This window comes from Penicillium hispanicum, assembly GCF_028827665.1.
Source record: "Penicillium hispanicum strain IBT 35686 chromosome Unknown utg000001l_segment0_segment0, whole genome shotgun sequence".
NCBI classification, from domain to species: domain Eukaryota; kingdom Fungi; phylum Ascomycota; class Eurotiomycetes; order Eurotiales; family Aspergillaceae; genus Penicillium; species Penicillium hispanicum.
In genome coordinates, this window is record NW_026623193.1 from 786093 (window position 1) to 812345 (window position 26253).

General features: G+C 53.1%; 15 protein-coding genes across 15 annotated transcripts; 7 read left to right on the top strand and 8 right to left on the bottom strand.

The window, feature by feature from the left end:
• Positions 1-244: 244 nt before the first annotated feature.
• N7459_000305 (uncharacterized protein) lies at positions 245-1141 on the bottom strand (the record flags this gene model as incomplete). The annotated part of the gene is made up of 1 exon (XM_056939490.1): positions 245-1141. The coding sequence occupies one exon, from the start codon at positions 1139-1141 to the stop codon at positions 245-247; it is 897 nt and encodes a 298-aa protein (XP_056803770.1).
• A 492-nt stretch (positions 1142-1633) lies between these two features.
• On the top strand, positions 1634-2646 carry pdx1 (uncharacterized protein; the record flags this gene model as incomplete). The annotated part of the gene is made up of 2 exons (XM_056939491.1): positions 1634-1712; positions 1844-2646. The coding sequence occupies 2 exons, from the start codon at positions 1634-1636 to the stop codon at positions 2644-2646; spliced, it is 882 nt and encodes a 293-aa protein (XP_056803771.1).
• Positions 2647-3597: 951 nt separating this feature from the next.
• On the bottom strand, positions 3598-5593 carry N7459_000307 (WD40 repeat domain-containing protein; the record flags this gene model as incomplete). Its single annotated transcript, XM_056939492.1, has 4 exons — positions 3598-4362; positions 4426-5012; positions 5069-5196; positions 5280-5593. The coding sequence occupies 4 exons, from the start codon at positions 5591-5593 to the stop codon at positions 3598-3600; spliced, it is 1794 nt and encodes a 597-aa protein (XP_056803772.1).
• Positions 5594-6740: 1147 nt separating this feature from the next.
• On the top strand, positions 6741-8474 carry N7459_000308 (M18 family aminopeptidase; the record flags this gene model as incomplete). The annotated part of the gene is made up of 6 exons (XM_056939493.1): positions 6741-6798; positions 6856-6917; positions 6971-7072; positions 7132-7267; positions 7325-7417; positions 7471-8474. 6 exons carry the CDS (start codon positions 6741-6743, stop codon positions 8472-8474), a joined length of 1455 nt encoding a protein of 484 aa, XP_056803773.1.
• Positions 8475-8742: 268 nt separating this feature from the next.
• On the top strand, positions 8743-9882 carry N7459_000309 (DSC4 family protein; the record flags this gene model as incomplete). Its single annotated transcript, XM_056939494.1, has 2 exons — positions 8743-8969; positions 9090-9882. The coding sequence occupies 2 exons, from the start codon at positions 8743-8745 to the stop codon at positions 9880-9882; spliced, it is 1020 nt and encodes a 339-aa protein (XP_056803774.1).
• A 265-nt stretch (positions 9883-10147) lies between these two features.
• On the bottom strand, positions 10148-11224 carry N7459_000310 (ATP-dependent Clp protease proteolytic subunit; the record flags this gene model as incomplete). Its single annotated transcript, XM_056939495.1, has 5 exons — positions 10148-10602; positions 10661-10802; positions 10862-10887; positions 10970-10988; positions 11054-11224. 5 exons carry the CDS (start codon positions 11222-11224, stop codon positions 10148-10150), a joined length of 813 nt encoding a protein of 270 aa, XP_056803775.1.
• Positions 11225-11802: 578 nt separating this feature from the next.
• N7459_000311 (uncharacterized protein) lies at positions 11803-13140 on the top strand (the record flags this gene model as incomplete). The annotated part of the gene is made up of 1 exon (XM_056939496.1): positions 11803-13140. One exon carries the CDS (start codon positions 11803-11805, stop codon positions 13138-13140), a length of 1338 nt encoding a protein of 445 aa, XP_056803776.1.
• Positions 13141-13453: 313 nt separating this feature from the next.
• On the top strand, positions 13454-14222 carry N7459_000312 (uncharacterized protein; the record flags this gene model as incomplete). Its single annotated transcript, XM_056939497.1, has 3 exons — positions 13454-13662; positions 13733-13925; positions 13992-14222. 3 exons carry the CDS (start codon positions 13454-13456, stop codon positions 14220-14222), a joined length of 633 nt encoding a protein of 210 aa, XP_056803777.1.
• A 341-nt stretch (positions 14223-14563) lies between these two features.
• Positions 14564-15448, top strand: N7459_000313 (alpha/beta fold hydrolase; the record flags this gene model as incomplete). The annotated part of the gene is made up of 1 exon (XM_056939498.1): positions 14564-15448. The coding sequence occupies one exon, from the start codon at positions 14564-14566 to the stop codon at positions 15446-15448; it is 885 nt and encodes a 294-aa protein (XP_056803778.1).
• Positions 15449-15576: 128 nt separating this feature from the next.
• On the bottom strand, positions 15577-16808 carry N7459_000314 (uncharacterized protein; the record flags this gene model as incomplete). Its single annotated transcript, XM_056939499.1, has 5 exons — positions 15577-16251; positions 16307-16398; positions 16453-16521; positions 16626-16647; positions 16719-16808. 5 exons carry the CDS (start codon positions 16806-16808, stop codon positions 15577-15579), a joined length of 948 nt encoding a protein of 315 aa, XP_056803779.1.
• Positions 16809-17041: 233 nt separating this feature from the next.
• Positions 17042-18554, bottom strand: N7459_000315 (sugar transporter family protein; the record flags this gene model as incomplete). Its single annotated transcript, XM_056939500.1, has 4 exons — positions 17042-17717; positions 17813-18026; positions 18187-18379; positions 18441-18554. The coding sequence occupies 4 exons, from the start codon at positions 18552-18554 to the stop codon at positions 17042-17044; spliced, it is 1197 nt and encodes a 398-aa protein (XP_056803780.1).
• A 1748-nt stretch (positions 18555-20302) lies between these two features.
• On the bottom strand, positions 20303-21651 carry N7459_000316 (replication factor C subunit 2; the record flags this gene model as incomplete). The annotated part of the gene is made up of 4 exons (XM_056939501.1): positions 20303-20464; positions 20521-21336; positions 21394-21472; positions 21527-21651. The coding sequence occupies 4 exons, from the start codon at positions 21649-21651 to the stop codon at positions 20303-20305; spliced, it is 1182 nt and encodes a 393-aa protein (XP_056803781.1).
• A 298-nt stretch (positions 21652-21949) lies between these two features.
• Positions 21950-23288, bottom strand: N7459_000317 (putative protein transport membrane glycoprotein Sec20; the record flags this gene model as incomplete). Its single annotated transcript, XM_056939502.1, has 3 exons — positions 21950-22536; positions 22601-22899; positions 22969-23288. 3 exons carry the CDS (start codon positions 23286-23288, stop codon positions 21950-21952), a joined length of 1206 nt encoding a protein of 401 aa, XP_056803782.1.
• Positions 23289-23927: 639 nt separating this feature from the next.
• On the top strand, positions 23928-24248 carry N7459_000318 (mitochondrial 54S ribosomal mL53 protein; the record flags this gene model as incomplete). Its single annotated transcript, XM_056939503.1, has 1 exon — positions 23928-24248. The coding sequence occupies one exon, from the start codon at positions 23928-23930 to the stop codon at positions 24246-24248; it is 321 nt and encodes a 106-aa protein (XP_056803783.1).
• A 364-nt stretch (positions 24249-24612) lies between these two features.
• Positions 24613-25876, bottom strand: ipp1 (inorganic diphosphatase IPP1; the record flags this gene model as incomplete). The annotated part of the gene is made up of 4 exons (XM_056939504.1): positions 24613-24754; positions 24821-25248; positions 25319-25438; positions 25505-25876. 4 exons carry the CDS (start codon positions 25874-25876, stop codon positions 24613-24615), a joined length of 1062 nt encoding a protein of 353 aa, XP_056803784.1.
• Between the last annotated feature and the right edge of the window lie 377 nt (positions 25877-26253).

Genomic DNA, 26253 nt, shown 5'->3' on the forward strand with positions numbered 1-26253 from the left:
TTCCAAGATCGCTCCCGCAGGAGGACCGATTCAGTCGAAATTGGAATAAAAATATAGAGGCAGCGACACAGTTTAATTCGGGACGAAGAATGTTGGTACAAAGGTTTAAATGTACAATGCTGCTGAATATGAAGCCAATGACTCGTGAGAAAGCGAGCATGGTGAACCAAGCCTTGAGAATGTAGACTGGAGCTTCTGAGTCATGATTAGAAAATCGAAATCCCAGCTCTTATGCAATTAGATCTCATCTTCTCTGAACCGAAGAGTCCCGGACTTGAACTGGGTTTCCAAGCGCATAAAAGTCCTGTGACACCCATCCATTGGCGTCCATCCGCAGTGTTCCTTTGTGGCCCTCGATATTTAGGAGGATGAAATCCTCACCAGTGAAGACCTGCCGGACAGACATAAAAATGCGCCAAAGAAGAGTGCTCAATGCCCTGATAGGAGCCTTGAAGAAAGTCGGCCTGGATTCAGCGGTGGGCCCAGTACGCACGGTGTCATTCTCAAAGCGTTCTCTCGACTCGGGCGAAACAACCAGCCGACGAGCGAAGCTGACCTTGGAGGCGGGGACTCTGATTAAATAGGGATTTCTGAAAGGAACCATCCTTCGGACGTGAAAGGTAATTATGACCCCGTCGTTGTGGATACCAGCGTTGATGCGCTGAACCAATCTGGTCGTGCGGGTCATGAACAATGTACCCATCACACTCATTGTCACACAGATACCTCCGAATAGAGCCTTCTGCCACATGGGAAGGTCCGTGATGGGATCAGCAAAGGTCATATTCGAGTTGTAGACTGCATAAGCGAAGCAGAATGCAGACAAGCCATATGCACTGAACAGATAGGTGCGGTGCGAAGGTGATTTGTAAAGGAGCAATGTATGCTCTCGTTCCCTGGCTAGTTTTGCTGCCAATGTTCCAATGCTTCCGAAGCTAGGCCTCGGGGCCTTCTCAATGTGGACGAGCTCTGGTTGCCTTGAAGGCTTTGGCTGCTTTGGTTGCTTCCGAGCTGCGCAGCGAATAGCGCTTGATGCAAAGGGACGCCATAACAGTAAACCATTTTTATGCAACGCAGGGCGAATTGGAGCCCCTGGGCACTGATGCGAGAATATCCGGAGAGCGAATGGCCGGACGGACATTGTTGCGCGCGGTCTATCAACAGCAAGGTCAGTATAGGAATAAGGTCATTGTAATCAATGACGAAATACTGCCACAGAGCGAACTTTACAGCGAGATGCAGTCAATTTGATCGCAAATCAGAATGCACGCTCCATTTCAAAGGCGAAATGACTTACCAATGCTCACTGATCAGTCCAGCGTTGTTCTCCTCGGGAAGCCGCCAGGTCGAAAGCAGTCGCCGCGGCAGAAAAATGTTCCCGTCCCGGCCGCCGGTGAAGCTCCCAACACCCTCAACACCACCCAGCACTCTCTTCCATTCTGAAGCACGCGAACGCTCAGACTCAATACATTGCAAAGTGCAGCTCAGCGTGCTGGTGGGCCCTTAATCCATTGTGCCTGTCAGGACCGACATTGCAACTCCCCCAGCGAGTTGCGACTGCGATTGAGAGCATCTCCGCGAGATCCGGCGTCTACATCCCCCTCCCCCGAAGGAGCTACAGAATCCATTGAAAATGGCAGCTCGTGTTTCCGTCACCAAGGTTTCGGCTATCTTTGCACGCCGGCAGCCCCGGGTGCACCAAATCTCCAAGCGTGAGTGTCCCCGTTGACAGGCAGTAAGACCGTGATCCTCGCTATGCGGCAACTTGGTCGGACCAATCGGTCTGGGATGGCTGGCTCTACGATTTGAGACGAACATAGTGCTCACATCCTCGGAATGACAGGCCTTGCATCCTCCTCCGCCCCTCAAACCCAGAACCCCGCCTATCCGCTCTACCCCTCCGTCATCCAGCTCCTGCACGAGAAGGGCATCCCCGAATCAGAAGTATCCAAGATCCCCGCCTCAGGGCCCAAGGGCCGCCTGCTCAAGGGTGATGTCCTGGCCTACCTAGGCCAGATTGCTGCGGAATACCCGGCCACACAAGCCGCGAATCTCGCCAAGCTCACATACCTGGACCTGAGCAACATCAAGATTGCGGCGCCCCCAGCCCCAAAGCCAGCCGCGCCGGCCGCGGAGGAGAAGGAGGTTGTCGCTAAGCCGGCTCCCACGGCCTCAATCGCGATCTCGATCTCGCTGGCGGCTGTGCTGTCTGCGCAGAAGAAGATTCAAGAGAACCTGGGTGTCACTGTCCCGTTGTCTCGCTTCCTGGCCGTGGCAACGGACCTGGCTAACGACGACCTCCCACGCTCGAAGAACGCTAAACCCTCGGCCGACGAGCTCTTTGAGGAGATTCTCGGTGCCGAGCCCATCCACACCTCGCGTGGTGACTATATTCCTGAATTGAATGCCTTTGAGGCTACAGATGCTGTGCGCCAGCCTCAGCCTGTTCAGGAGGATATCATCGATATTCTGAGCGCTAAGCCTTTCAAGAAGACTGTTTCAGCGGCGCCGTCGCCGGCTGCGGATGCCCCTGCTTCTAACGTGTTCAGCTTGACTGTGCCCCTTGGCGAGGAGGTTCGTGCCAAAGCTTTCCTGGAGCGAATTAAGACTCTCCTGCAGATCGAGCCTGCGCGCCTTGTGCTTTAAAATTGCCATTTGTCATTATAAATCTCCCCTGGTTCTTTGGAGCTCTTTACCTTTGTTCTTCACGTCATCTCCATCTTGTCTTCTGGAGGATTCAAGGCCCATGTACTTAGTGTAGCATAGATAATCGGATACGGCCTTGCCTAGCTCATGCGCTGGTTTTATTTTAAAAACTACTGCCTAAACACAGTCTCTTGGGGGACCAATACCGGGTCAAGAACTCCGGATAGAGAGGACTCAGAGGCTATTTGCGAGGTACTGACTACGAAACAATCACCGTCCGCTATCGACTACAAAATGTGTTTGCAATGCTAGTAAGTGACCGTCGTCATTCCATTGAAATTCCTAGCATAAGAGCACCCGTGCGCCGGACTGATGTGGGAAATATTTGAGTCAGATGGCAAGTGAAGTGAAAAGCGCGATGCAAGGAAACATAGAAGGTTGTGAAAGGCCAGGAAGATCATGTCATCATCATCAAAGGGCAGTGGAACAACTCAGGGTGAAGTGCGATTAGAAACAGAAAACATTGAAAACATCCTCGCTGACGCAACGCCGTATACCCGGCGACCCAGTTTGAAACACCATAAGCGCCACCGCTTGGACCTGAGAAAATTGGACGAAGGTGCGCCTGTTGCAAAGACTCTCCTCTGAGGAGGGTACCAGGGGCCGGGGGAACAAAGAAGTAAAATCAAATCATCAAACGAAGAGTCATGCGAGTCGGGACTAATGAGGTTGTTGTTCAATCAATGGAATGAACTGGCCCCAGAATCCCATCGATTGAAAATGCTCCGAAGTGGTGATGGAAAAGATGCAAGAAGCCAGTGCCAGAAAATGTTGAAAATAGAGATCCCTTGATACCATGCAATGACATTCCCTCCGAGGATCAACACAAATGACCGAGAACTCCGTGGTGGATGCAGATGAAAGAGGTGAAACAAAGACGGCGAGCATGCTTTAGCGAATGGTGCCCCATTCAGACAACTTGCTACTTTCGCGGCGCGAGTCTCGTGCACCTCGTTTGTCAAAGATCTTCCAGAATCTGAGGGTCTCGTCGCCAGCTCCAGTGACGACGGTCTGTCCATCCGGGCTCATGGCGAGGTACAGGACACGGAAGGTGTGGCCCGTCAAAGAGACAATTTGTTCCATGCGTGGATACTTCCAAATGACAATCTGGTTCTGACTGTACCCATGAGTGCTGATGATCTCATCCGAATTTTTGGACCACGAAAGATTGCAGACCTGGCTGCCAGTGTCGACTTCCTTGATCATGGATCCAGTAGAGGTGTTCCAGAATTTAATGGTGCGATCAGCCGTACCACCACCGGAAGCAAGCAGATTGCGCTGATGAGGAGACCATGCAATCGCCTTCACCGCCGCGCAATGGTCAGAGAAGCGGTAAAGAGGAGTCTCATTCAATTTGTCCCAGACCATCAATTTGTTGTCATTGCCACCCGACGCCAATTGACCGTCATCCGTGTTCCACTTCAGCCCACAGACCTCTTGCTTGTGGCCAGAGAGCCGGCGCAGGAATTGGTCAGGAGAGCGGACATCTCGGTGGTAAATGAGACGATCGCGGGACCCCGATGTGAGGATGTGGTCATTCCACGCAAGGGCACCGACGCGGTTGGTGTGGCCAATCATGGTTCGAAGCCTTCGGCAATGTTCTGCGTCCCAAATTTGGACGAGGCCTTTTCCAGTACCGATGGAAAGATGAGTGCCCTAGGAATGCAATATCAGCAAACTGAAGACTCTGGCTTCAGTCACGGAATATAATGTGCTTACCCTTTGGATCCAGCTCACACTGGTAACCGTATCATCCTTGAGCTCACAGAGCTTGGTTACCCGGCCGGACTGGGAGTTCCACATGTAGACTGAATTGGCCAGCCCAACCCCAAGCACATTGCTGCTACCCCAGTCCACCAGATTCAGATAGAAATCATCTTGCAGGTCTGGCGCATCCAGGACCTTGTAGGGCACCTTGTTCACATAGCGGGGCTGTTTGCGAGGGGTTTCAAGGATTCGCTGGCTATCGTATCGAATGGGTGATAGACTGTACAGTTCCGAACGAACATTGAGATTGGGACCGTGGTGGCTTCGGGGAGTTTTAGAGGGAGTTGGGTGATTCGAGCCAGGCCGGGTTGGGCCGTAGTTGAAGAGGTTCTTGTGGGGAGTGGAGGGCGTGATACTGGCGGGTGGGAGGTTGGCCACGAGGTGTGAGGGAGGTGTGTGAGATCGCGTTTTGTCATTGATGCCATTGCTGAAGCCCAGCAATGGATCAGGTGAGGTAGAATTAAGATCGGGCTGAGGGACCGTGTTACCAAAGAGCTCACTGCGCAGGACTCGAGAGAATGTCCGATTCGCTTCTTCCGCTGCAGGTTACATGTCAGTAATGGCTCTCACACGACGAGGGTCCAAGGTCACAAACTCTTCTGGAAGTGAAGCTCCGAATGCGGGGCGCGTCTCTTGGACTTGGAGGGGGTAGAGGGGCACCCATCCTCATGCAGCAAATTGTAGGTTGCTTGCAAATCTTGTCCATCACGGTTCGGAATGAATCTTTCGGTTCCAGTCAGTCGCATACTCTTCAAGGCCCCATCTCCCGCACTACAGGCATGCACCATGCCCCACTGATCACTTACCGGTCTCCATAGACCCGCTGTCTCTTTCGGCAGGGACTGGTCCCGGGGGTGTGCTCCCGTCGACGTCCGGCTTCATCATAATCCTTCAGCGCTTTGGCTAATGCGCCCGCATCGATGGGCTCCGATCCCTCTTGCGCTCTAGGGCGGCTCCCCAGATTGTCTGGATACAGAATGGTCTTCTTCGCGGGCATGCTTGGCGGAGTCTTCGATCCGGGAGGCGATACGATATTGGCAGCTTGTGATCGGGTGGTTGCTCTGGTGGCCATGTTGCCGTTGTTCACACGGGCCTGAGCATCCTGAGATCGGTCCCCCATACTGGCGGCTGATCCCCAGACCCCCGATGCAGAGTGCGCGGGAACGATACAACAGAAGTTGGCATGCGATCAGGTTCAGAAATAGGGTCACAGGTTGGCGAAACTGGCAAGACGAGGAAGGGCGTTGCTACTTAAAGGAGCGCTGGTTCATTCACCACAGCAGCGGCCTGAGTTCCAGCCACCAGGGTGGGCGCTTCGGCAACGGCAGCAACAACAGCAGCAACAGCAGCCGTAGGCTTTGACAGCGCCAGAAATGAAACAGAAGCAGCAGCAGGGCAGGCAGACAAAGAGAATCAAAGGATCGGATGGAATGGAACAGAGTCCAGGTTCGATATGGACTCAAGGGAGAGCCGAGCAACTCTCATCCCTCTCGGTCACGCGTCGGGTACGCTAGTCCAGATTGGGAACACCCTCAAGAATCCCATCTTTCCTGCTTTGTTCGCCCTTCTTCACCTCCTGCTCCACTGTGGGATCTGGATCGACATGGTTTCTATCTACTTCTTGATGGTGAACCCGGATGTGGTCGCCTGATTTCAGTCCGGTCGGGAGGCCAGAATGGGTGTGTTGCTTGGGGCCGCAACTGACGTCCATGTGGTCTTTGTTGTGATGCGCCACGCCCTCGCAGTCTCAGACTTGTTTACATGTATCGTTGTCCACGCGTTGGTGCAGTCCCTTCTGCAGCATCGTGGGGGATGATTGGGAGTGAAACGCGAAGGCTGATTGAACACCTATCGGAGACGCGCTCTCACGCGCCTCGGACGCGCAAAGAGCTTGGGCCAGCACAGCACCGCTCTGCCAATCAATAGCGCCCGCTGCGGAGAAATGCTTCAAGAGACCGGAAACCGTTTCGGCGAGACAATGCGATTCCAAGTGGGGGGAGCTGCCGATCCTGGAATGTGCCGGTGTGGTGTCAGGGGCGATCAGGAATTATTGCAATGCTTGTTCTGCTGTGCCGATCGTGGGATTGATGGTGACCGAGTCTTTAGTCTGAGCCGCGCTGCGTAGTCTATACAGTAGTCACCGCCAAGTGCAAAACCTGTCCTCTCCGCCGCACCGACTCGATCGCGCCGGTAGTATGCGCTCCCCCTCTCTGTCGTTCCTGAGCCGTCCATTCCGAAGTTTCTCTTCTTCGACGCCATCCACCGCCATGGAGTTCAAGCCCTCCGCCCAGGGCTTCCTGGACTTTGTCAACGCCTCCCCCACCCGTACGTCTCTTTTTCCCCCTCCCCCACCATTGTGGAGGCTTGGCTGATAGGTCCTAGCTTTCCATGCCGTGCAGTCCGCCAAGGACCTTCTGGCCCAAGCCGGCTTCGAGGAGATCAAGGTACTCACTTCCGTCTCCACTGCGCCGAGCTTCGCTCACTTAGTTCTGCATAGGAAAGAGATTCCTGGGCCTCCATCTGCAAACCCGGTGGCAAGTATTTCCTCACTCGCAACACCACCACCCTCGTGGCATTCGCCATTGGCAAGCAATGGAAGGTATGGATTAGTCGTGGGCAGTGCTGTGGTGCGAGGCCCTGTTTCTGACATGATTATAGCCCGGCAACTCCATCTCCATGATCGGTGCCCACACCGATTCCCCCGTGTTGCGGGTCAAGCCAGTGAGCAAGAAGCAGGGTGAAGGGTTCATCCAAGTTGGCGTTGAGACCTACGGTGGTGGCATCTGGCACACCTGTGTGTACCCCTCGCTGTCGGGATTATGTCAAGAGCATTGATTAATCAACTTATCAGGGTTCGACCGCGACTTGGGCGTGGCTGGCCGGGTCATGACCCGCGCGAGCGATGGATCCATTGTGCAGAAACTGGTCAAGGTTGACCGTCCCAGTATGTGTTGACAGATACCCCTTCTCACTGTTTGGTTCTTGCTCACCCTGCAGTCCTTCGTATTCCCACTCTGGCCATCCACCTGGACCGCCAGGAAAGCTTCTCCTTCAACAAAGAGTCCCAGTTGTTCCCCATTGCCGGCCTGGTAGCCGCGGAGCTCAACAAGCCCAGTGAACCCAAGCCCAGTGGCGGTAAGGAAGACGAATTTGCGCCCTTGAAGGCGGTGACTGAGCGTCATCATTCTTCCTTTGTGCAGCTGGTCGCTGCCGAGGCCAAGGTCAAGCCAGAAGACATCTTGGACTTTGAGCTGATCCTCTTTGACACCCAGAAGTCCTGCCTTGGTGGTATGAATGAGGAGTTCATCTTCTCTCCTCGCCTGGACAACTTGAACAGCAGCTACTGCGCCACTATCAGTCTCATTGAGTCCTGCGCAGAGCAGTCGGCCCTAGACAACGAGTCCGCTATCCGTCTCATTGCTTTGTTTGACCACGAGGAGATCGGTAGTCGTACAGCCCAGGGTGCCGACTCTAATGTCCTCCCTGCTATTATTCGGCGCTTGTCGGTGCTCCCCTCCTCGTCGGCCTCGACTGAGGATGTGTCTACAGCATATGAACAGACTCTCTCTACCTCTTTCCTGATCTCTGCCGACATGGCTCACTCAATCAACCCCAACTACGCCGCTAAGTATGAGGCAGATCACAAGCCCGAGATGAACAAGGGCTGCGTGATCAAGATCAATGCCAACGCCCGTTATGCCACCAATTCGCCCGGTATTGTTTTGCTGCAGGAGGTTGCCCGGAAAGCGGCCGAAGAGAGGGGCGCCGCAGTGCCCTTGCAGCTGTTCGTGGTTCGCAATGACTCGAGCTGCGGTAGCACGATTGGCCCAATGCTTTCTGCTGCTCTGGGGGCCCGGACTCTGGACCTGGGTAATCCGCAGCTGAGTATGCACAGCATTCGTGAGACTGGAGGCACTCACGATGTCGCCTATGCTATCCGTCTCTTCACCGGCTTCTTCCAGCACTACTCGGGACTTTCCCAGACGATTTTTGTCGACTAAGCATCACCTACGGCATTCAATCCAGAAGCATGCACTTGTAAACAATCAATACCACTATTACTGCTCCATAGTTACTTACGTCTCCCTCCCTCTGCTGTCGTAAATCGCATCCCATATATAGTTCTTCGCGCCTGCACCCGCACGTGTTCGGCCCGAGATAATTCCGCGCCTCCTCAACTCCACACCTTATCATCCCCCAATCTACTCTTACTCCGGACCAGGACGATTGTCGGACTGCTGAACTGCGTCCATGCCCCCATGACCCTCTATGACCGACGTCGATGCCTTTCGAGATGCGGAGTACATCTGTGACGTGTCTGGCATTCCCTTGGACTATGCCGAGCCAGAGTCGCCCGCAGACACGTCCAGGCCCCACGGCCAGGACAGCCGCGTAAAGAAGCTCCAGTCTGCGGCGAAGATCGACTTCATCGACCGCTTACTTCGAGATTTGGATATCCTGGTTTACTGTGAATTGTCGGCCCTTTACTACATGGAGTCAGTTGAGCCATTAGACTCCTCCCTTGTTGATGGATGGGATGCCGATCTCAAACCTACAAGGCCACTCCCAAACCTCACGCCTGCACGTAACTAACATATGGTTCGTTTTCTGTGCAGCTGCTCGATCATATTATTCGGCATCCGCGCTATGGTAGAATTGATCTTCTTCACCCCCAAGGCACCACCGTTCGAGCCAACGCGCAACCAACCCTTCATCGGCGCCATCATCGCGAGTAACCTCTTCTGCATGATCTTCCACGCCTTCTTCATACGTCCCGAAGCCAGCGAAGACACACGCGGCTATCTACATGGGGGTCTCTTCATCGATTTCATTGGGCAGAAGCCAGTACCCATCTTCCGACTCCTATCATTCGATGTACTCATCCTCCTAGTCGACTTTATTATGCTAGCCTTGGTTGTCGAGCGGGTTAAGACGGCTGGGGCTAACGCTACATCTCCTCCAAACACCACGAATTCAACTGCAAGCGCCGATGCGACGACGGACCAGGCAGACCAGCAAGATCACGATGCCGAGGAACGTGGCGTTGTGCGGGGCCACGAGAACACGACCGACTCGAACGATCTCACCTCCGACGGCCGCAACTCTTCACCTATTGCCAGTATCGATGACGACGTGAACGAAGAACGGACAACACTCCTCGCCGAGCCAGAAGACGGCAGCTCCGGGCACGGTCTGAGGGGCGGCCACCCGCTAGACGGATACGCGTCTGGCCAGAAAATCATCATGGAAATGAGCTTCTTCAGCACCTTGCGAGATCAGTGGCAATATTCCACCACGCCGCGCCGCTCAACAGGCTATGTGCCCTCACCCGAGACAGCGACCTTCCTACGGCAGCGATTTGGGCTGCAAGTCGGAGCCGATGGGCGCATCGTGCGAGTCGGCCGATAAATTGCGCCGTTTATCGACATCAAGACTGTTATCGAATATGTACACTAGTCCTCGTGGGAATCTATACGCCGATGTATACGTATTGCTCGGTGCTGGCTGCCGAACATTCCAAAATCTAAACCCGAATCCTGGTTTTCATGCTCCCGGTAGAGTTGCAGAGATAAAACGATGTAGAGACATGGCCGGTCATGATAGTATTACACACAATGAGCCTCAAGCCGAACAACCGCCTATAGGCCTATAGCTACATAAGTAACTCACCTCCCTAAACGGCCGGCGGCTTGCCCTCCCCTTCACCGCCATGCTCTTTCGACTTCACCCTCCGATCAAGGATCTCATCGACAACACCCAACTCCAGTGCCTCCTTCGCGCCCATGAAGTAATCACGCTCCATGAGCTTCTCAATCTCATCCAGCGACAGCTGCTTCTTCCCGGTGAGATGGCGCTGATAAATCTGATTCAACTGCTGGCGCACGCGCAGGATTTCCTTGGCGTGGATCGCGATATCCGTGGCTTGCCCGAAGTATCCGCCCGAGGGCTGGTGCACCATGATCGACGAGTGCGGGAGGCAGTAGCGCTTGCCCGGGTGGCCGCCGCAGAGCAGCAGCGAGCCCATGGAGGCGGCCTGACCGACGCAGATTGTGCTCACGGGGGAGGCAATGTAGGTCATTGTGTCGTAGATGGCGAGACCTGGGGTTAGACGGTCTGTTAGAGGGTTCTCTGGGAGATGGAGCTTCGGGTTTGGGTCTGTCCTGTCTGGGGTTGAATTGTTGCGTACCTGCTGTTACGGAGCCGCCGGGGGAGTTGATGTAGAGGTGGATGGGTTTTTGGGGGTTGTCGGCTTCGAGGAAGAGGAGTTGCGCGACGATGGAGGCGGACATGGACTCGTCGACTTCGCCATTGAGGCAGATGATGCGCTCCTATGGAGGAATCGGGTGAGTGAGAGCTTGACGGTGAGGATGGGTGGGTTTCCCGGTACCTTGAGCAGTCGGGAAAATATATCGTCTGTTGCGCGCAGTGGTAGGTGAGTTCACAGTGTTCTATGGGTGTAGAAGTATCGCGTTAAGCAGGCTGTTGCGCAACTTACAGGTATGCCAGCCACCTCCCTATAGACGAGTTAGTACATTATTTGTACATTCTATCTACACAGAGACAAAATAATTTGACGTACCACTGTCTCGGTCACAAATGGCGTGGGTGTCCAGGCCCGCGCAGGTGTGCGGTCGAACGAAGGTGCGCTGCTTGAGAAGGACCGCGGGGCGGCGATGATGGGTCGGAGAACCGGTATGGAGGCGCGAGGGATAGACCGCCCCAGTCGCTGAATGGATAGACTTGGACGCATCTTTATTTGAGGCTTGATCGCGACCAGCACTCGGCGGAAATGTGGTAGGAGTCACGGACAGTGGAAGGAGGAAGCGGAGGAGCTATCGAGCGATACCGATCTGCGCTAAGATACGGAGCTCCGGCTACGGGCGGCGCTGGGCGCAAGTGACATGGTCTGTCATTGCTTGTGTTGTTTATTTCTCATTAAGATTCCTTTTATCTGTATGCTAGCTTTCTGTATTGGGGATTTGACCACTCAAATATACAATGTGGGAAGAAAGGGGTTCAACTGTAAGGTAGGTTTTCGTACTCTGTAGATTTAATCGTGTTCGGCGACACTGAATATATAATCATCGTTGAGTCGGCTTTCCCGATAAATTATCACTTCTAGCTTAATCGAACAGAATATTCAAATAGTCTCCTAGAAGAGCTCTTCGGTTTCTCTCCCTCATGCCTATATCTAGGTAGCTGGCACTATGACTGAATTCGCGACGATACTCCGCAAATGGCGGCCCCTGATTGGCGGAATTCTCACGTCATCCTCGCAGAAACAACTTGCAGCTTTTCTTCATCTTCACCGTCACGACTCCGCGAGCCATGGAGTGCGCCCGCGGGTGCTCATTTGCAACATGGCGTCTCCAGTTATTTCGCCAGATACTGGCATCCGCTCAGCAGCCATCATCTATGCGCCGGTCCATCTCGAGCTTGCCTGCACAACAACAGCCCAACCCCGAAGATGAAACTCCCTCGGAGACAGACAACAACATTGTCGACTCCGAAAAAGTCTATACTCCCCCATCGCAGCGACTACCTCAATCGCCTCTCATGACACACCCCCGCTTCAACCAGCCCAAGGTGCGCAAAAAGCAGCCCAAGGACTACCCCATGTCGGAAGACCGCGCGGCATTGTTACAGAACCCCTGGGCACGAGCGCTTGGATCGCCAGCACGACTATGCTCAATAACGGGAGCAAGGATGCCCCGCGACCTAATGGGAGAATGGGGTTTGGTCCGGCAGCCAGGCACGGAGGAAACCTATCTCTTGCCGGTGGACTTGATCAAGGACTCGCTCACAAGCCACAAGAACCAAGAACACACCGGTTCTTCTTCCTCATCAACAACAGCTGCAAGTCGGATTCCATCCGCTGTCAAAGAAGCACCCGAGCAGGGTCAAAGCGATGTCGGAGAACCCGAGGAATCCATCATACCACTCCGCCAGGAAAACGCGGGCAAGCAGCTCATTTTCCGAACGGTCAATTCCCGCCAATACTTCCAGTTGCTGTCAAAACCCCTGTCCAAAACCGGCGGGAAAAGACCGGCTGTCGCGAGACTGTTGCCCTTCCGGTGGAAATATCCCCAGGGACCGATCACCTCACGCCAGGAGAAGCATATTGTGTGGATACAGGACATGACCGAGTATCTGTTGCGGCAGATGCGACAGAACATTGTCAGAAAAATGAAGATGCTCAGCTCAGCCTACACCTCCCTCACAGCCCAGCATGGCGTGTGGAGGCCCTTGTACTTGAGAGAGTACTCGGACGCAGGGCTCGCGGATGTACTGGCGCGCATGAGACCAATCGAACGGATGGAATGCGGCGCGGTGCTTCTGCTCGGTCCGCAGAACCTCAGTGCTGTAACAGAAAATAGCGATGCTCTAGGACAAGGCGATGCAAGTGAGGAGCCTTCGAAAATTACCTCCTTTTCGGAGACTGTCCTGCTTCCACATAACCAGCGGCGAGTCCCTATTTTTGATCTGACCAAGCTCCTTTCGGAATCCGACCTGGCAAAGCTCCGCGGACTTCCATGCCCACATTTTCAAAAACCGGCCTTGTTTTTTAGACCGAAGACTAATGCGACTGCGGATACGATGCTATCATTATGGAAGCTTCAGCGGTTTCTTGCAGAGGATCCTAAGCTTGCTCAATACTTGGAGTGATTGTTACTCTCTGGGAGAATGGAAGCATCCAATATATAACTGGCCTTGAGTTTTACCACCTTGTCCATCAAGCTTGATGGAATTTGTATATTTAGAAATAGCCTTAACAACGTTCAGCCTATCTATTCCTACTAGATGAGCATCACCAGTGATTGGAACCGTTGGCTTTTGTGATCATTGTTGGCGAATTTGCCCCAAAGATCGGGGATAAGCCGCCGATAACCCCTCCCTAGCTTTACTGACTTTGGGGTTGTCCAATACTTAATCAACCGTACATCCATCCACCACTACTCGGTACGATAGCCGAATAACCATGAAGGTCATTCTCACTGGTGCCACTGGCTTCGTCGGCCACGAGATTCTCAACCAGTGCCTCCAAAACCCAGTCATCACTTCCATCGTTGCGCTGAGTCGCCGCGACCTGCCGGCGCACGATAAGCTTCAAGTAATCAAGGTGGAAGACTTCCTTTCTTATCCCGACTCCATCAACGAGGGTATCAGAGGCGCAGAGGCCTGTATCTGGTAAGACCATTTTGGCCACTTTCAGAAGACGATTGAAGTTGTTGCGCCGTGTAGACTAACCCCCTTATAGGGCCCTGGGTAAGGCACGCATACCAGATGAAGAGACAGCGCGGCGCATAAGTATCGACTACACACTCTCCGCTGCCCGGCTCTTTCAAGAAAACTGCCAAAAGCCTTTTCGATTCCTCTATTGCAGCGGTGCTGCAGCAGAGCGAGATCAGACCAAGCCGCTATGGTTTATGCAAGAGTACCGACGCATCCGGGTATGAACGACCTTCTTTATTTGTTTGTGTGGTCTATCCACATGAAGGGTTTCTGACAGTCAGTAGGGTCAAGTGGAGAATGAGCTCCTGGCTTTCGCGAATAATCACTCGGATTTCAAGGCCTACATCGTGCGGCCTGCGATGGTACTTTCGCGGGAGACGAGCATGCACAGCTTGGTGTTTGGTCTGGGTCCATCGATCAAAGTCGATACTTTAGCTGGTTCTATGGTTGAACTGGCGTTGAAGGGCGGCGAAAAGAGCATTTGGGAGAATGTCGATTTGAACCAGGGACGTTAGCACTGGGAACTTGCAAGGGTGTCCTATATTGATGAATATACAACGTATGACAATTCAATCGGTTTATATTTAATCTGATTATCGTAAAATGTCCATGCTCGATTTAGCGATCAAATTAGCCATTCGGGGTGAGTGGCTGAGCCCTCGGGCTTTCGAGAAGCTGGTGAAAGTCCGCGGAGTTTCGCGGTCACCTTTGAACTATGGCCCCAGCAGGAGGTATTAAAATGCCAATCCCACCCTACAGACACCCAAGCCATTTCATTGGAATACTTCAAGGCAAAGATACCAGGATTAAAATATTTTCAATCTCACAAACCCGTACCATTGCCAATCACCCAGCCATGGCATCCCGATTCTTCCAAACCTCAGAGTCGTCCATCCACGCGCGCATCTCCCGACCAACCACGGACAGTCAGAAGCCACTGCTCGTCTTTCTTTCCTACTGGGGCGGAACTTCCTCGACCTGGCACAAACTCACAGCATCGGACTCGCCGACTTCGCTAAGTGCTCTTTATCCCACTCTGGCCATCGACCTCCGCGGCTGGGGCCAGTCGACCGGGCCGTCAGAAGAGAATGGAAGCGCCTACTCGATATCTGCCATGGCAAACGACGTTTCCTCTGTTCTATTTCAGATGAAGAAAGCAGAAGATACTAGAGACCTTCTTGAACACGGTCTGGTGCTCGTCGGTCATTCGATGGGCGCAAAGGTTTCTCTTGCAACCTTGAGTACCTTGTCGTCGGATCTACTTGGTCTGCTCAAGGGATTGGTTCTTGTTGCGCCTGCGGCACCAACCACGCTGGATCTGCCGCCTGATATCAAGGCTCATCAGCAGGTCGCCTATGAATCGAAGGAGTCTGTTCGCTGGAATGTTGAGAATGTCCTTGCGAATACTGGTCGTCTGCATGGCTCTGACATCGATCAGATCATCAAGGATAGCTTGGCAGGGAACCATCTTGCGAAGAAGGCATGGCCCTCGTATGGTATGCGAGAAGATGTTTCGCAGGCTGTGAAGAAGGCTTTGGCGTCTTGTCGAGCGGGCCTTCGGGCAAGCGTGCTTGTCGGGGAGTTCGACGTCGTGGAGCCCAAGGAGAAGGTAGAGAGTCAAGTCGTTCAGTTCCTGGCTGAGAATGGAGTCGATGTGTCCTTGAAGACGGTCGAGGGTGTGAAGCACCTTTTACCTCTCGAGGACCCTGCGGCAATTTACCAGGAGGTTTGCCAGTTTTGAGATTGTTGGATCGACATGATGTATATTCCTGCGTGTAGCTGTAATTCACAGACAGTCGTGGCTCTATAAACATTCTATCTATCATGATACCAGGTCTTCGTGTCTACTGCCAGCAGCAAGTCGTGTTCTCATAGCCCCGAGCCCAGCAGATCGGAGAGTTTATCCAAGTAAGCATGCGGTCTGACAGCGCCCGTCAGGAAATCCTCCTTGGAGCTGACACCCGTCAGCACGCCCAGTGTTCCACCAAGCTTACCCTCCAAGCCGAAGCGGATGTCGGTGTTGGTACGGTCACCAACCATGCATGCACGGCTGCGATCGAAATGGAACTTGCCCTCGATAGCATCCATCATGGCCTGGCTGGGCTTGCCCAGCGCAATAGGCTCCTCTCCACCGAGCATCATAATCAACGGTGCGCTCATCGACCCAGCACCCGGGAACAGGCTGCCCGAGTTCGGCAGCGTAGAATCAATGTTGGTAGCCAGGAAGACCGCCCCGCGCCTGATGTAGTGGAAGGCCAGCGCCAGCTTGAGGTAGTTCAGGTGAAAGTCCAGGCCGACAAGCACCACCCCAACCTCCGGGTCCAGAATGGACTCGTCACCCGCCGCGATCTTCTTGTAGTCCCCGGGATTGATATCACGACGGTATGCGGGGTCCGTGCCGCCGATGAAGGGGACGTTTTCGGAACGCAGCTCTTGCTCAATGCCCGTTTCGCCGATCACATACACCTTGCGCTTGTTCTCTGGGAGCTTGAGGATGCGCGAAATGTAGATTGAGGAACTGTACGAGGACGAGAAGACCTCTTCCTATGCTGGTGTGAGTTATCCTGGATGGGTTCCGACGGCGAGTTTCCCGACTGACCACTGTGCTTGGGATCCCCAGACTCTCCAGCTTCTTGCAGTAGTCTGCGCGAGATTTCGTGCTATTATTTGTCACGAAGACCACTTGTTTCCCTAGTGGGAGGTTAGCACCCTCGCCGCATTGTTATCGCCTGAGTTGATGCGCACCGTTCTTCCGAAGTAATTCAAGGGTTTCGACTGTTCCGGGGAAGCAGTGTTCGCCAGACCAGAGGACACCTAAATTGCCACTTCCATCTCAGTCATTGTTGTTGGTTATCTTTACTCGTTTGGGGGGTGGGTTGGGACGCGGGGGAAAGCCGAGGTGAAAACAGAATACGCACCGTCGCAGTCAAACAAGAAGACCTAAGGAGGTGTCAGTTGGTTACGCATTTGACCTGGCTACTGAGAGCATCCCAGCATGGTATGACACTTACATCGAACTTGCCGACGAACTCCTGCAGCCCAGGCTGGTCACCGGTCAGATAGCGGGGAGTGTGTGTCGACGCGGGGCTTGACTGTGCCATGGCTGCAGAATGGAAAGGAGAGATTGCGCAAAGCGGGCGCGAAGAATGCAGAAAGCGAGAACGAGAGAAGACGGAAAAGAGAGAAGAAGCGAAGGACCGCGCTCTGGCAGAATTCATTGAAACTGTACAACCCGAACGGACGGTGACTCGCCGATCACGCGGACCGCAAGGCTCCGACTGATTCCTGGCATCTCCAGATTTACTTGCTCGTCCACTGTCCTCTCATCCACCATTCAACATTCAACGTGTGCCGTCTCCACCTTTTCTTTGCCGTCGTGCTCGTCTACATTCTTGTCGCGAAGCTTCTGCTGTCCAATTTCCGCCAGACTGACCCCCTCAGCGCGCAATCTCTCCAGACGCAGCGCCGCCTCGGCCTCGTCGCGTTCCTCCTGCGACATCTTCGAACCCCAAAAGAGGAAGAACACGATGAATGCCCAGACAGCACCCATGAAGATAGCGATGACCTTACCATAATCAAAGCTTTTCTTTTCCCCTGGTCCTGGAGATAGCGGGTACCGCTCTCCAATGATGGATTGGCTTGTTGCCGAGGCCGATGTTGCAGGATTCCCCAGCTGGTAGGTCAACCCGACCATGAATGAGCGGAGTGCAATCGCCGAGAGTCCAAGCAAATGGATGGGCATTGGGCCCCAGACTCTGCCCACAAAGAATTGCTGGAAGAAGGCACTCGCAGAGAGCGACATGGTCCGCGGCGACATGTAGGCTGGGATGAAAGCCCCGCCGAACACACACGCAACCAACATAGTCAATCGCCGTCCAAGGACGATGCTGATATATCCAATGGTGCAGCCGCCGAGCAGAGCTCCGAGCTGGCCCACGACCGTGATGACGGTTGTATCCGTCGCATTCATCCCGACTTGGTCTTTCAGAAAGGTCGGATAGAAATCCTGACTACCGTGCGAATAGGAGTTGAATCCCGTCATCAGCACCACCAGGTAGATGAATAGCACCCAGTTATCGCGAATGGCGCGTCCGGCAGGACGAACGCATGGAAGCCCATTGTATGCGCGTGGTCGCCGGCGGCGCTGGCGCGTGCCTCACGCTCTGCCTTCATGACTTGGAAATGGTTCGTCTCTGGCAGCCACAATCGAAACAGAATGATGAGGATGGGCGGCCGTGCTCCAAACCAAAAATGTGTTCGCCAGCCATGGGATGTGGTCGGGACGAGGGCACGGTAGAATGCTGCAGCTAGCAGGTATCCTGTCGCGTGTCCCATTTCGAACAGCCCCTAGAGCAGCCCGCGAGCCTCGTATGGGAGATCCCTCGAGCGCCGTAGCAGCTGCTGGTCCAAGTAGCCCTATAGTGCAATCGTCAGGTTGCTATATTCCCGGGGACATCATTGGAAGATGCCAGATCCTACCTCCCATTGCAATCCCGTACAGGGATCGCACACCCAGAAATTGCGGCAGGGTATTACAGAACCCAGAGCCAGGCTCTAAGATGATAAACAGAAACAAATTGATAATCATGGGCCACTTGCGCCCATATCGGTCGGCCAGGATTCCGAAGACAATAGCTCCGACTGAGTGAAGCATGAGAGTAACCGTCATTCCCTAGCGAGGATGAGTCTCTAGAAGATGGGATCATTGCCAAACCCTTAGGATGACCACTTACCCAGGACATATCGGAGTAGGACACGCCGAAATTCTGGGATATCTCTGTGATCGTCATGGATACCGTTAAGAAATCAAAATCCCAGGTCCAGCCCAGGAAACCGGCCACGAACATGAGCCATTGGTGCGAGGTCAGCTCACGCAGTATTGTATATGGGTTTCTCAATTTATTCTACACGCCATTCATGGTATTAGCTCATTTTGGTTGAATGCACGATGGGTTGCTTTACCTTCGGAGGGCTGAGACTCGACACGCGAGTCGCAAAATATCGCAGGAGTTGGCTGGGGGACCACCCGGCTGCTATGATTCCTCATTATGCAAGATAGTAACACCTAGTTGTTTCTTTGTCAATTGGAATGCATCTCTACATTACCAGGAGCTTTATACCCCTCAAGTGCCAAGGCCCTCCATCGCCATTCTCATCTCCGTATGCATTGGCCGCGTGCATTCTGCAGGAAGTCATCCGAGTATGAAAACGACACACGCCAAGGGCCTCCACGTTCTCCTGGTGGATTTTTGACAAACCAAAGCCGGAAATCACCTTCTTCCCTGCTCCTAGAGCTCGGGCTTTGGAAAAGCTAAACCTAGAGGTTAACTCGAAGTCGACGGGAGCCACGAAGGTGGGGAGGAGACATACAGCCTATAGATTGGATGAAGTAATAGAAAATCCAGGTGCCCTAACCGCATGGGATTTAATTGACATTTGGAGCTCTTTTCGGCAGAATTACAGCCCATGTCTGGTTTCCTATCTCGGTAGATCGTAGGGGGCATTCAGACGTCTGACTCCAGCTCTCAGTGTCTTCGTTAGGAAATGTGACATAACGCACCTCAGTTGTCTCTTCAGAAACAATTCTATTTCTGATACTTGAATTCCTGCCCAGGGCTGTCATTATTAGGTACCAGCAAGCTCTGAAAGGGAATTGACATGTCAATGTAGAAATTACTAACATGATCAAGCTAGGATTACTTCAAAATAACATTGGGCAACACCCAAGCCTCGACATAGGGTTTCTTTGTTAGTCCCAACAGGCTCTTAGAATCAAATTAGGAATGTCAAACTTATCGAAGCCGGCTAGCCGAATGGCAAGCGGGTTCACACAGGCCGGCTGGCCCAATGGCAAGGCGCTTGACTACGATTAGCTAATCAAGAGATTGCAGGTTCGACCCCTGCGTCGGTCAATTTTTTGTCGATATCGAATTTGAATTTATGCATGCTGAAAATGTGCCTTCGTTGTCATCAATTGTGCATGCCGCATGGTCTTTACAGAGATATATAACGAAGACGTATACCACCAATCTATACCTAAGCTCGGCCCAGCCCTCTAATGAATCTAAAGAAAAAGGTTTTTTTTTTCTTTGCTTGATGTATGTTATATATATATGTTTCTTCCCGATGATGTTTCTGGGTCAGTCTCAGATGTACTTCTTCTCTGGCCATATGTGTATATACACTACAATCTTTACTCGGGTATCGTGTTACTCGCGTAGTTGCAACTGGACCAATCTTCTCCAAGAAGCCAGTCTTATACGAAGAATGCAACACATGGAGGTGAGGTTATAGCACTGGTACAGCATCCAGCTAAATGTCAAGCTAAGCACGTATAAAGCTCAAAGGCAAATGCCAGGGTATCATGATCATCCTCATTCTGAAAAATACAATCGAACTAGATGAACGCCTCGATTTGCCGCAAGAAAGCAAATCCATCCTTAACGCCCCCTACTCATTCAGCTGAGTCTTGTCTTGTTGGGCCTAGAAGTTTCGATTCATGCCCAATTCAAACCACCAAGTCTAGCGACAAGCACACTGCACCAGACAGAAGGAGGCTGTATTCTTCTTGGCTTTTATTAGATGGGTGGCTAATTCAGCCGCGCAAGATGCCGGCGATACCGAGGGTAAGATCCAGGACGGACAAGTGTTCATCTGCGCCGTCGACAAGCCGTCTATCCATCTCCGAGAAAGCCATGACAATCTTGTTCTTCTGGAGGTCTGGAATAGCCTCATTGAAAATGACTCGTCGGTACAACTGCATCGAGGATTAGCACAAAGCTATGTGAAAGACCGGGAAAGAGCGACACCTACCTGGCCAATAACCTGGGTGGCACTCCATCCGTCTGCTACAAGGTCTGTTACCACCTTCGAGACGGCCCCATACGCAGATCCCGCGCCACTGGGTTGCATAGCCTGGAAAAGACTGTCCAAAATACTTTCCGGAACAACACCGGCAATTTCCTCAATGCTACGGACGGTGATCATTTCCCCGGCAGCACTATCAGCATCCGTCATCTCAGAGTCCTCATCTCCGTCTTTTCTAGTTGGTGCGCGTGTCGCACCCACCAACCGTGCTGCACTCTGGAGGTAGGTGATTGCACGACGCAAATCACCTTCGCCACATCGAATTAGAGTATCAACGACACCGTCCTCAAGCCTCAAGTTTTCTAAGCGGGCAATTTCATCCAACCGCACACCTGCAGCAGTATTATCCAGCGACTTGAATCGGAACTTGCTGCAACGACTTGCAAGAGGCTCGATAATGCGAGTGACATAGTTGCACACCAGACAGAAACGTGTGATGCGACTGTACTGCTCCATCGTGCGACGCAATGCCGACTGTGCATCTTGTGTCATGCTGTCTGCCTCATCGAGGATGATGATCTTGAAGGGCGGGCAAGGATATTGCGCGCGGTAAGCGGCATCTAGTCCCGTGGGCTGAGAAAGTTGAGCTCGGGCAAAATTCTTCACTTTGTCTCGGACAATGCCGATGCCACGCTCGTCGGAGGCGTTCAGTTCGAGAATGCGGGAGCGATATAATGCGGGACCGAAAAGAGATTTGGCGAGAGCGAGGATGGTAGATGTTTTACCGGTTCCGGGGGGTCCATAAAAGAGCATGTGAGGTAGCTATAACTGTGAGTTTACAATTGGCTCTGTGGGGTTGGAAGAGAGGCGTTTCCTTACGTTGGAAGCCTGCAAGGTCCGCTGGAGCACTTTCGTTGTGTGGTCTTGCGCGGCGACGTCGTCCAGAGTCTTGGGTCGGCTGGCCCCAGTTAGAAAGAAGTAGAGAGACAGTGAGAATATAGTGCGCACGTACTATTTCTCGACCCAGGGCTGTTGGCGAGTTGTATCTTCCTTGGTGTCGCTGGCCTTCGTCTTAGAGCTGCTGGATGCAGCAACGGCGGCAGCATGGGCCTTATTGTTGAAGAAGGTGGAAGCCATGGTTCCACGGAGGCCCTTTCGAGTGATGACAGGAGTTTAGCCTGTAGCTGCGATTGCTTAGATAGTCGGAAATTGAAGAAGACGAGACGCCCTCCGCGGTGGATGAGACGCGTCTCCACGTGATACGCGCACCACTTAGCTCTCAGCCAATCAAAGAGCGCAGCTGTACTTCGATGTCTACTGTAAAGCAATCTTACATTTACTTTTCTTATGGACATGATTGTGAACAAAGCTCTCCCAGCTTCATAAAGACCCAAATTCACACTGGTAGCATGTCATTAAATTCGTATGTTTAATTCTATAGCTCATCCCGCACTGGCTCCTCCGCCTCGTACATCCTCTTCTTGGGGTTGCGAGGCAGCTCCTCTTGTCTCTTCCTCTCTTCCGGCGAGATATCGTCGATATTGGTACCTTCGTCCTTGGAGTCACTATCCATCATTTTTCCAATCTTATCGATGAGGCGATCTTCTTTCTCCTGCGCTGACGGCTGTTCCTCCCACGCAGCGTTATTCGTAGGCACCTCGCTCCCGGAGACCGCTGCGGCTGTCTGATGTAAAGTCTCTGAGATACCGCTGGCAATAGGGTTCGGCGAAGGCTGAATGGACTTGGTACTTGAAAGTCCAACTGCACCCAGAGCAGCGAAGACGAAGCGCAGGACAAGTTTGAACGGGAGCCACGCAAGCCACCAAAGTGGGCCGTAAAGAACACGACGGAATAGAAGCCACGCAATGGTCCCAAGAAGAATATAGAATGTGGTCTCGAGATACCATGTGTCAGACTTTTGTGAGCGAAGAAGAGAGTTGGCAAGGCTGCGAGACGAAGTGAGAAGAGTATCGAGGCTGCTGTAGGATTCGGACAGAGAAGAAATGGCGGCGGTGGATTGTTCTAATAAGACGTTCGGTATTAGTATATCCGGAACATGACATATACACTTTTCTGATGCACTCACCGAGAGTCTCTTGAGCAAACTGGCTGCGGGAGAGCTCCGCCTGCATCAGGTGGTGGGTTCTGCGCAGGGCGGCCGTGACATCATTTGATGCATTCAATACCATATCATCTTGCGTAAATTTCTCTGATGGCTGGGGTCGGCGTTCCGGCGATTGTGGCTTCGACAACACTGACTCTTGTTCCTTTGGCTTTGAGAGGTCGGCCTTCCATTGTTCGAAGTCTTCCCGCTGTTTTGCCAGGTCCGCATCTTGCTCGGCCTTCAAGGCCTGCAATTGGGCATTTCGATACCCTACACGAGTTCTGCGGAATATTAGCATGAATCATCACTATTGTATGATCACAAGCACAAGAGAGATGTGAAGGATTTACTTCTTCAGATCATCTGCCAATCGCCCCGCCATCGCAACCACTCGTTCATTCTCTGCTTCTTTCTCCCCAATTGTTGTTGGAAGCTTTCTCCGGTTATCCGAGCCGGTATCGAGCGCCTCGACATCCACAAGCAGGAGCTCCAGTTCTCTCTCGACATTTGTCAGATCAGCATGAATATCCACCCCGAGGCTCACGCGGTCCTGGCCATCTCGTTCGCTGTATGGTGTAAAACTGCGCAGTCTATCCACGAGGATTTGTATCTTTCCGAGCTCATTTGCACATTTCTCCAAGTCCGCGCGAAGCCCGGCGACGGTGAACATGTTTAGTGGTATCCCGGAGCCGTTGGCGGGTCTGTCGCATCCGACCGGGTTCTCAATGAGGATTGAGACAAGGTTGATGGGTAAAGCTGAATTCAACCAACGGAACCCCGTGAGATTTGCTGAACTTGTAAGGTTTTCTGTTAAGCGAAAGAGAGAGGAGTCGCAAAGTGCCAGGTTGCAGGCGCGGTTCTACACAGGACATGTTTGCATACACTGTCCAGGTGGGTGCAAACATCGGGCCTGCAGTCCGCGCGAACTCGGGCAAGTCGACTCTTCGGATCCTTTAATCGTCCAATTCTCCAACGACCAGCCAGACCCGAGTCCAAACTGAGTGGGCTTGGCTCCGGTTCTCTTCTGCCTCGCTACCCATCCAAGATACCCATTCTTTCTGCGCACAGCGACAGTCGGAAAACCACCGCAAAAAATTCCGGCACAACTCCATATCGAGTTTAATCAGGTACGACGCTTTCTACACTCAGCACACGAGCTGCATACGCATTTCAGAGAAACTGACTCGGTTATAAGCCATATCCTTGACTGTTTACCCCATACATTTTAGTACCGCCAACCCAAGAGACCAATACCCAACCAAATCGAACCCGTCCGTTCCGTGCAGTAACACCTCAAAGACCACTCACCATGACGATTCCAATCACGACGATTACCGCTTTTCGTACAACATTCAACCCATTCTCCCATGCCTCTCGGCCCTGCCGGCTCTTCCTCTCACTGCTGCGCACCCCGAACACGACCCCCACTAGCAGCCCCAACCATATCGACATCAAGGTGACCCAACTGCCGCGCCACTCGACACAGCAACCCGTTATGACCGTCGGGTTCAAAGGCGGCAAGGAGCTGACGCTAGAGGTTGGCAAACGCGGCCTGAAGATTGGAGACGTGGTTGAAGAGGTGTCACGGGTTGGGCGAGCGCTGGAGCGGGAGGCCAGTCTGAAGGGATAAACTCTTTCTGCTGGGTTTTATTGGGGGCCTCCATGGTCTTTTGAAGATATCATTGACTATTATGTATCATATTACTTTGAGCTGTTTCGTTTATGGCGCAGTGGGGGAATTGGAGCTCTACTACTAAATAGAGTGCGTGATATCACCTTATTGGAGAAGCAGGTCCATGGTAGATTTACAAGTTATGATGTGGATTCCACGCACTCATGTTTCATGTAGATTTTGCTTCAGCTAGATTAATTGTATCCGGTGCACGGCCAATTATACTAAGCAAAGTCCGTAGTTCAAATATACACACCGTCTGAGTGACGGCGGGCACTCAACGTTTTGATTTTGATAGTCATAACACAGCGACATTCAACATTTAGACAGCAGCGCCGGAGATGAAGAACCACTTGTCAATGCTGCCGTCGATGGGGGCAGGAGGCAGCTCCTCACCGCGGGGGATGGAGGCAAGCTGGCCCTGGTCAACACGATCCGGCGAGCTCTCAACGGTCACGTTGGCACTGCGGGTCAAAGTTAGTGGGAAAGATGTTCCGTCCGGCAACAGACACAATTGAGACAGGACTTACAGGCTGATATCGCCGTTGGGGCTCTTGCCAGTGGCAAGCTTCTCCCAGGCATCGGAGCACTCGTGGACAACCTCCATGGCGTACTTCTTGTTCTTGCACTCGCCGGAGAAGGCGAACTGGTTCTCGGGCTTGCCGTCGGGGATCTTGTAGATGCGGAACCACTCGTTGGTGGCGCGCAGGAGACCAGGCAGGTGGCGCTCAACATCCTCGATGTCGTCGAGCTTGGAGGCCAGAGGGTCGTGGACGTCGATGACAATGATCTTCCAGTCGGTCTCCTCCTCGTCAATCAGGGCCATAACACCCAGAACCTTGACCTGCTTGACCTGGCCGGGGTAGCCAACGAGCTCGCCGATCTCGCAGACATCCAGAGGGTCGTTGTCACCCTTGGCCTTGGTCTCGGGGTGGACGGAGTTGGGGTCCTCCCAGGTCTAGATCGAATTGTCAGTTTACCCCGCCATTGACTCGGGCGCAGAGAGCAGAGATATGCGGCAGACTTACGCGGGGGAAGGCACCGTAGTTCCAGAGGTAGCCCTTGTGGGGGAAGCAGTTGCGGACGTAGCGCAGCTTGCCCTTCTTGGTGTCCTGCTTAATGGGGTTGAGGAACTCCTCCTTGGAGATCTGAAGAGTCGCTCGCAATCAGCATTGTGGATGGTGTATGTAGCGGGGACAGGCGCGTTGGCGTACCTCCTGCTTGGCGTTGGTCCAGCGGGGGATCTCGACGACCATGTTCAGGACAGTCTGCTCGGCATTGGCGAAGAGGGGAATGTCGTGGAAGGGAGAGACGGGGACACCATCCTTCTCGATGTAAACACGGTGCTCCAGCGTGAAGGGCTGGGCGATCTTGCGGACGGTGTACGACATGGCGGGCGGGGTGGAAGAGAAATGTCTGGAAAGAAGAGCAGCGCGAGAGAGAGAAGAAGTAGTGGGGGGAGAAAAGGAGGAAGGAGGGGTCTTGGAAGTGGGGGGAGCCAGCGTTGCTGATGTGCGCCAAACACGGCGGGAGGCGGTGGAGGCAGGAAATCCCAGTCGGGCCAAGGGAGGACGGGCCAGAGCCATTGGCTGCGTTGGCAATTGCTACAGAGCGGCCTCGACGATGCGGTCAACCCTATATGGGTGTGCGTGGCCCCGAGAGCGTGGAATCCAGGGGGCTTCGGACTGGATCCTGGGTTGATGTCCTTGGGTGACTGCGCGGGTCTTTTTTTTTCTTCGGCGGTGGCTCTCCGAGGTCCCGACATGGACAACGAGAAAGCCTACCGAACGCTGGGAAGCCGACCGAAAGATCGGAAATGAATACTTATACAGCACTATAGCTTACTATGGTTGGACCCCATGGTCCTTGGATCACTATAGATCCCTCTGGTGAACTGCTAGGACACTATTCGTGTTTCATGCCGCTTGGGCATCTGTGGTACCTATACCTGTCCCGTTGACCC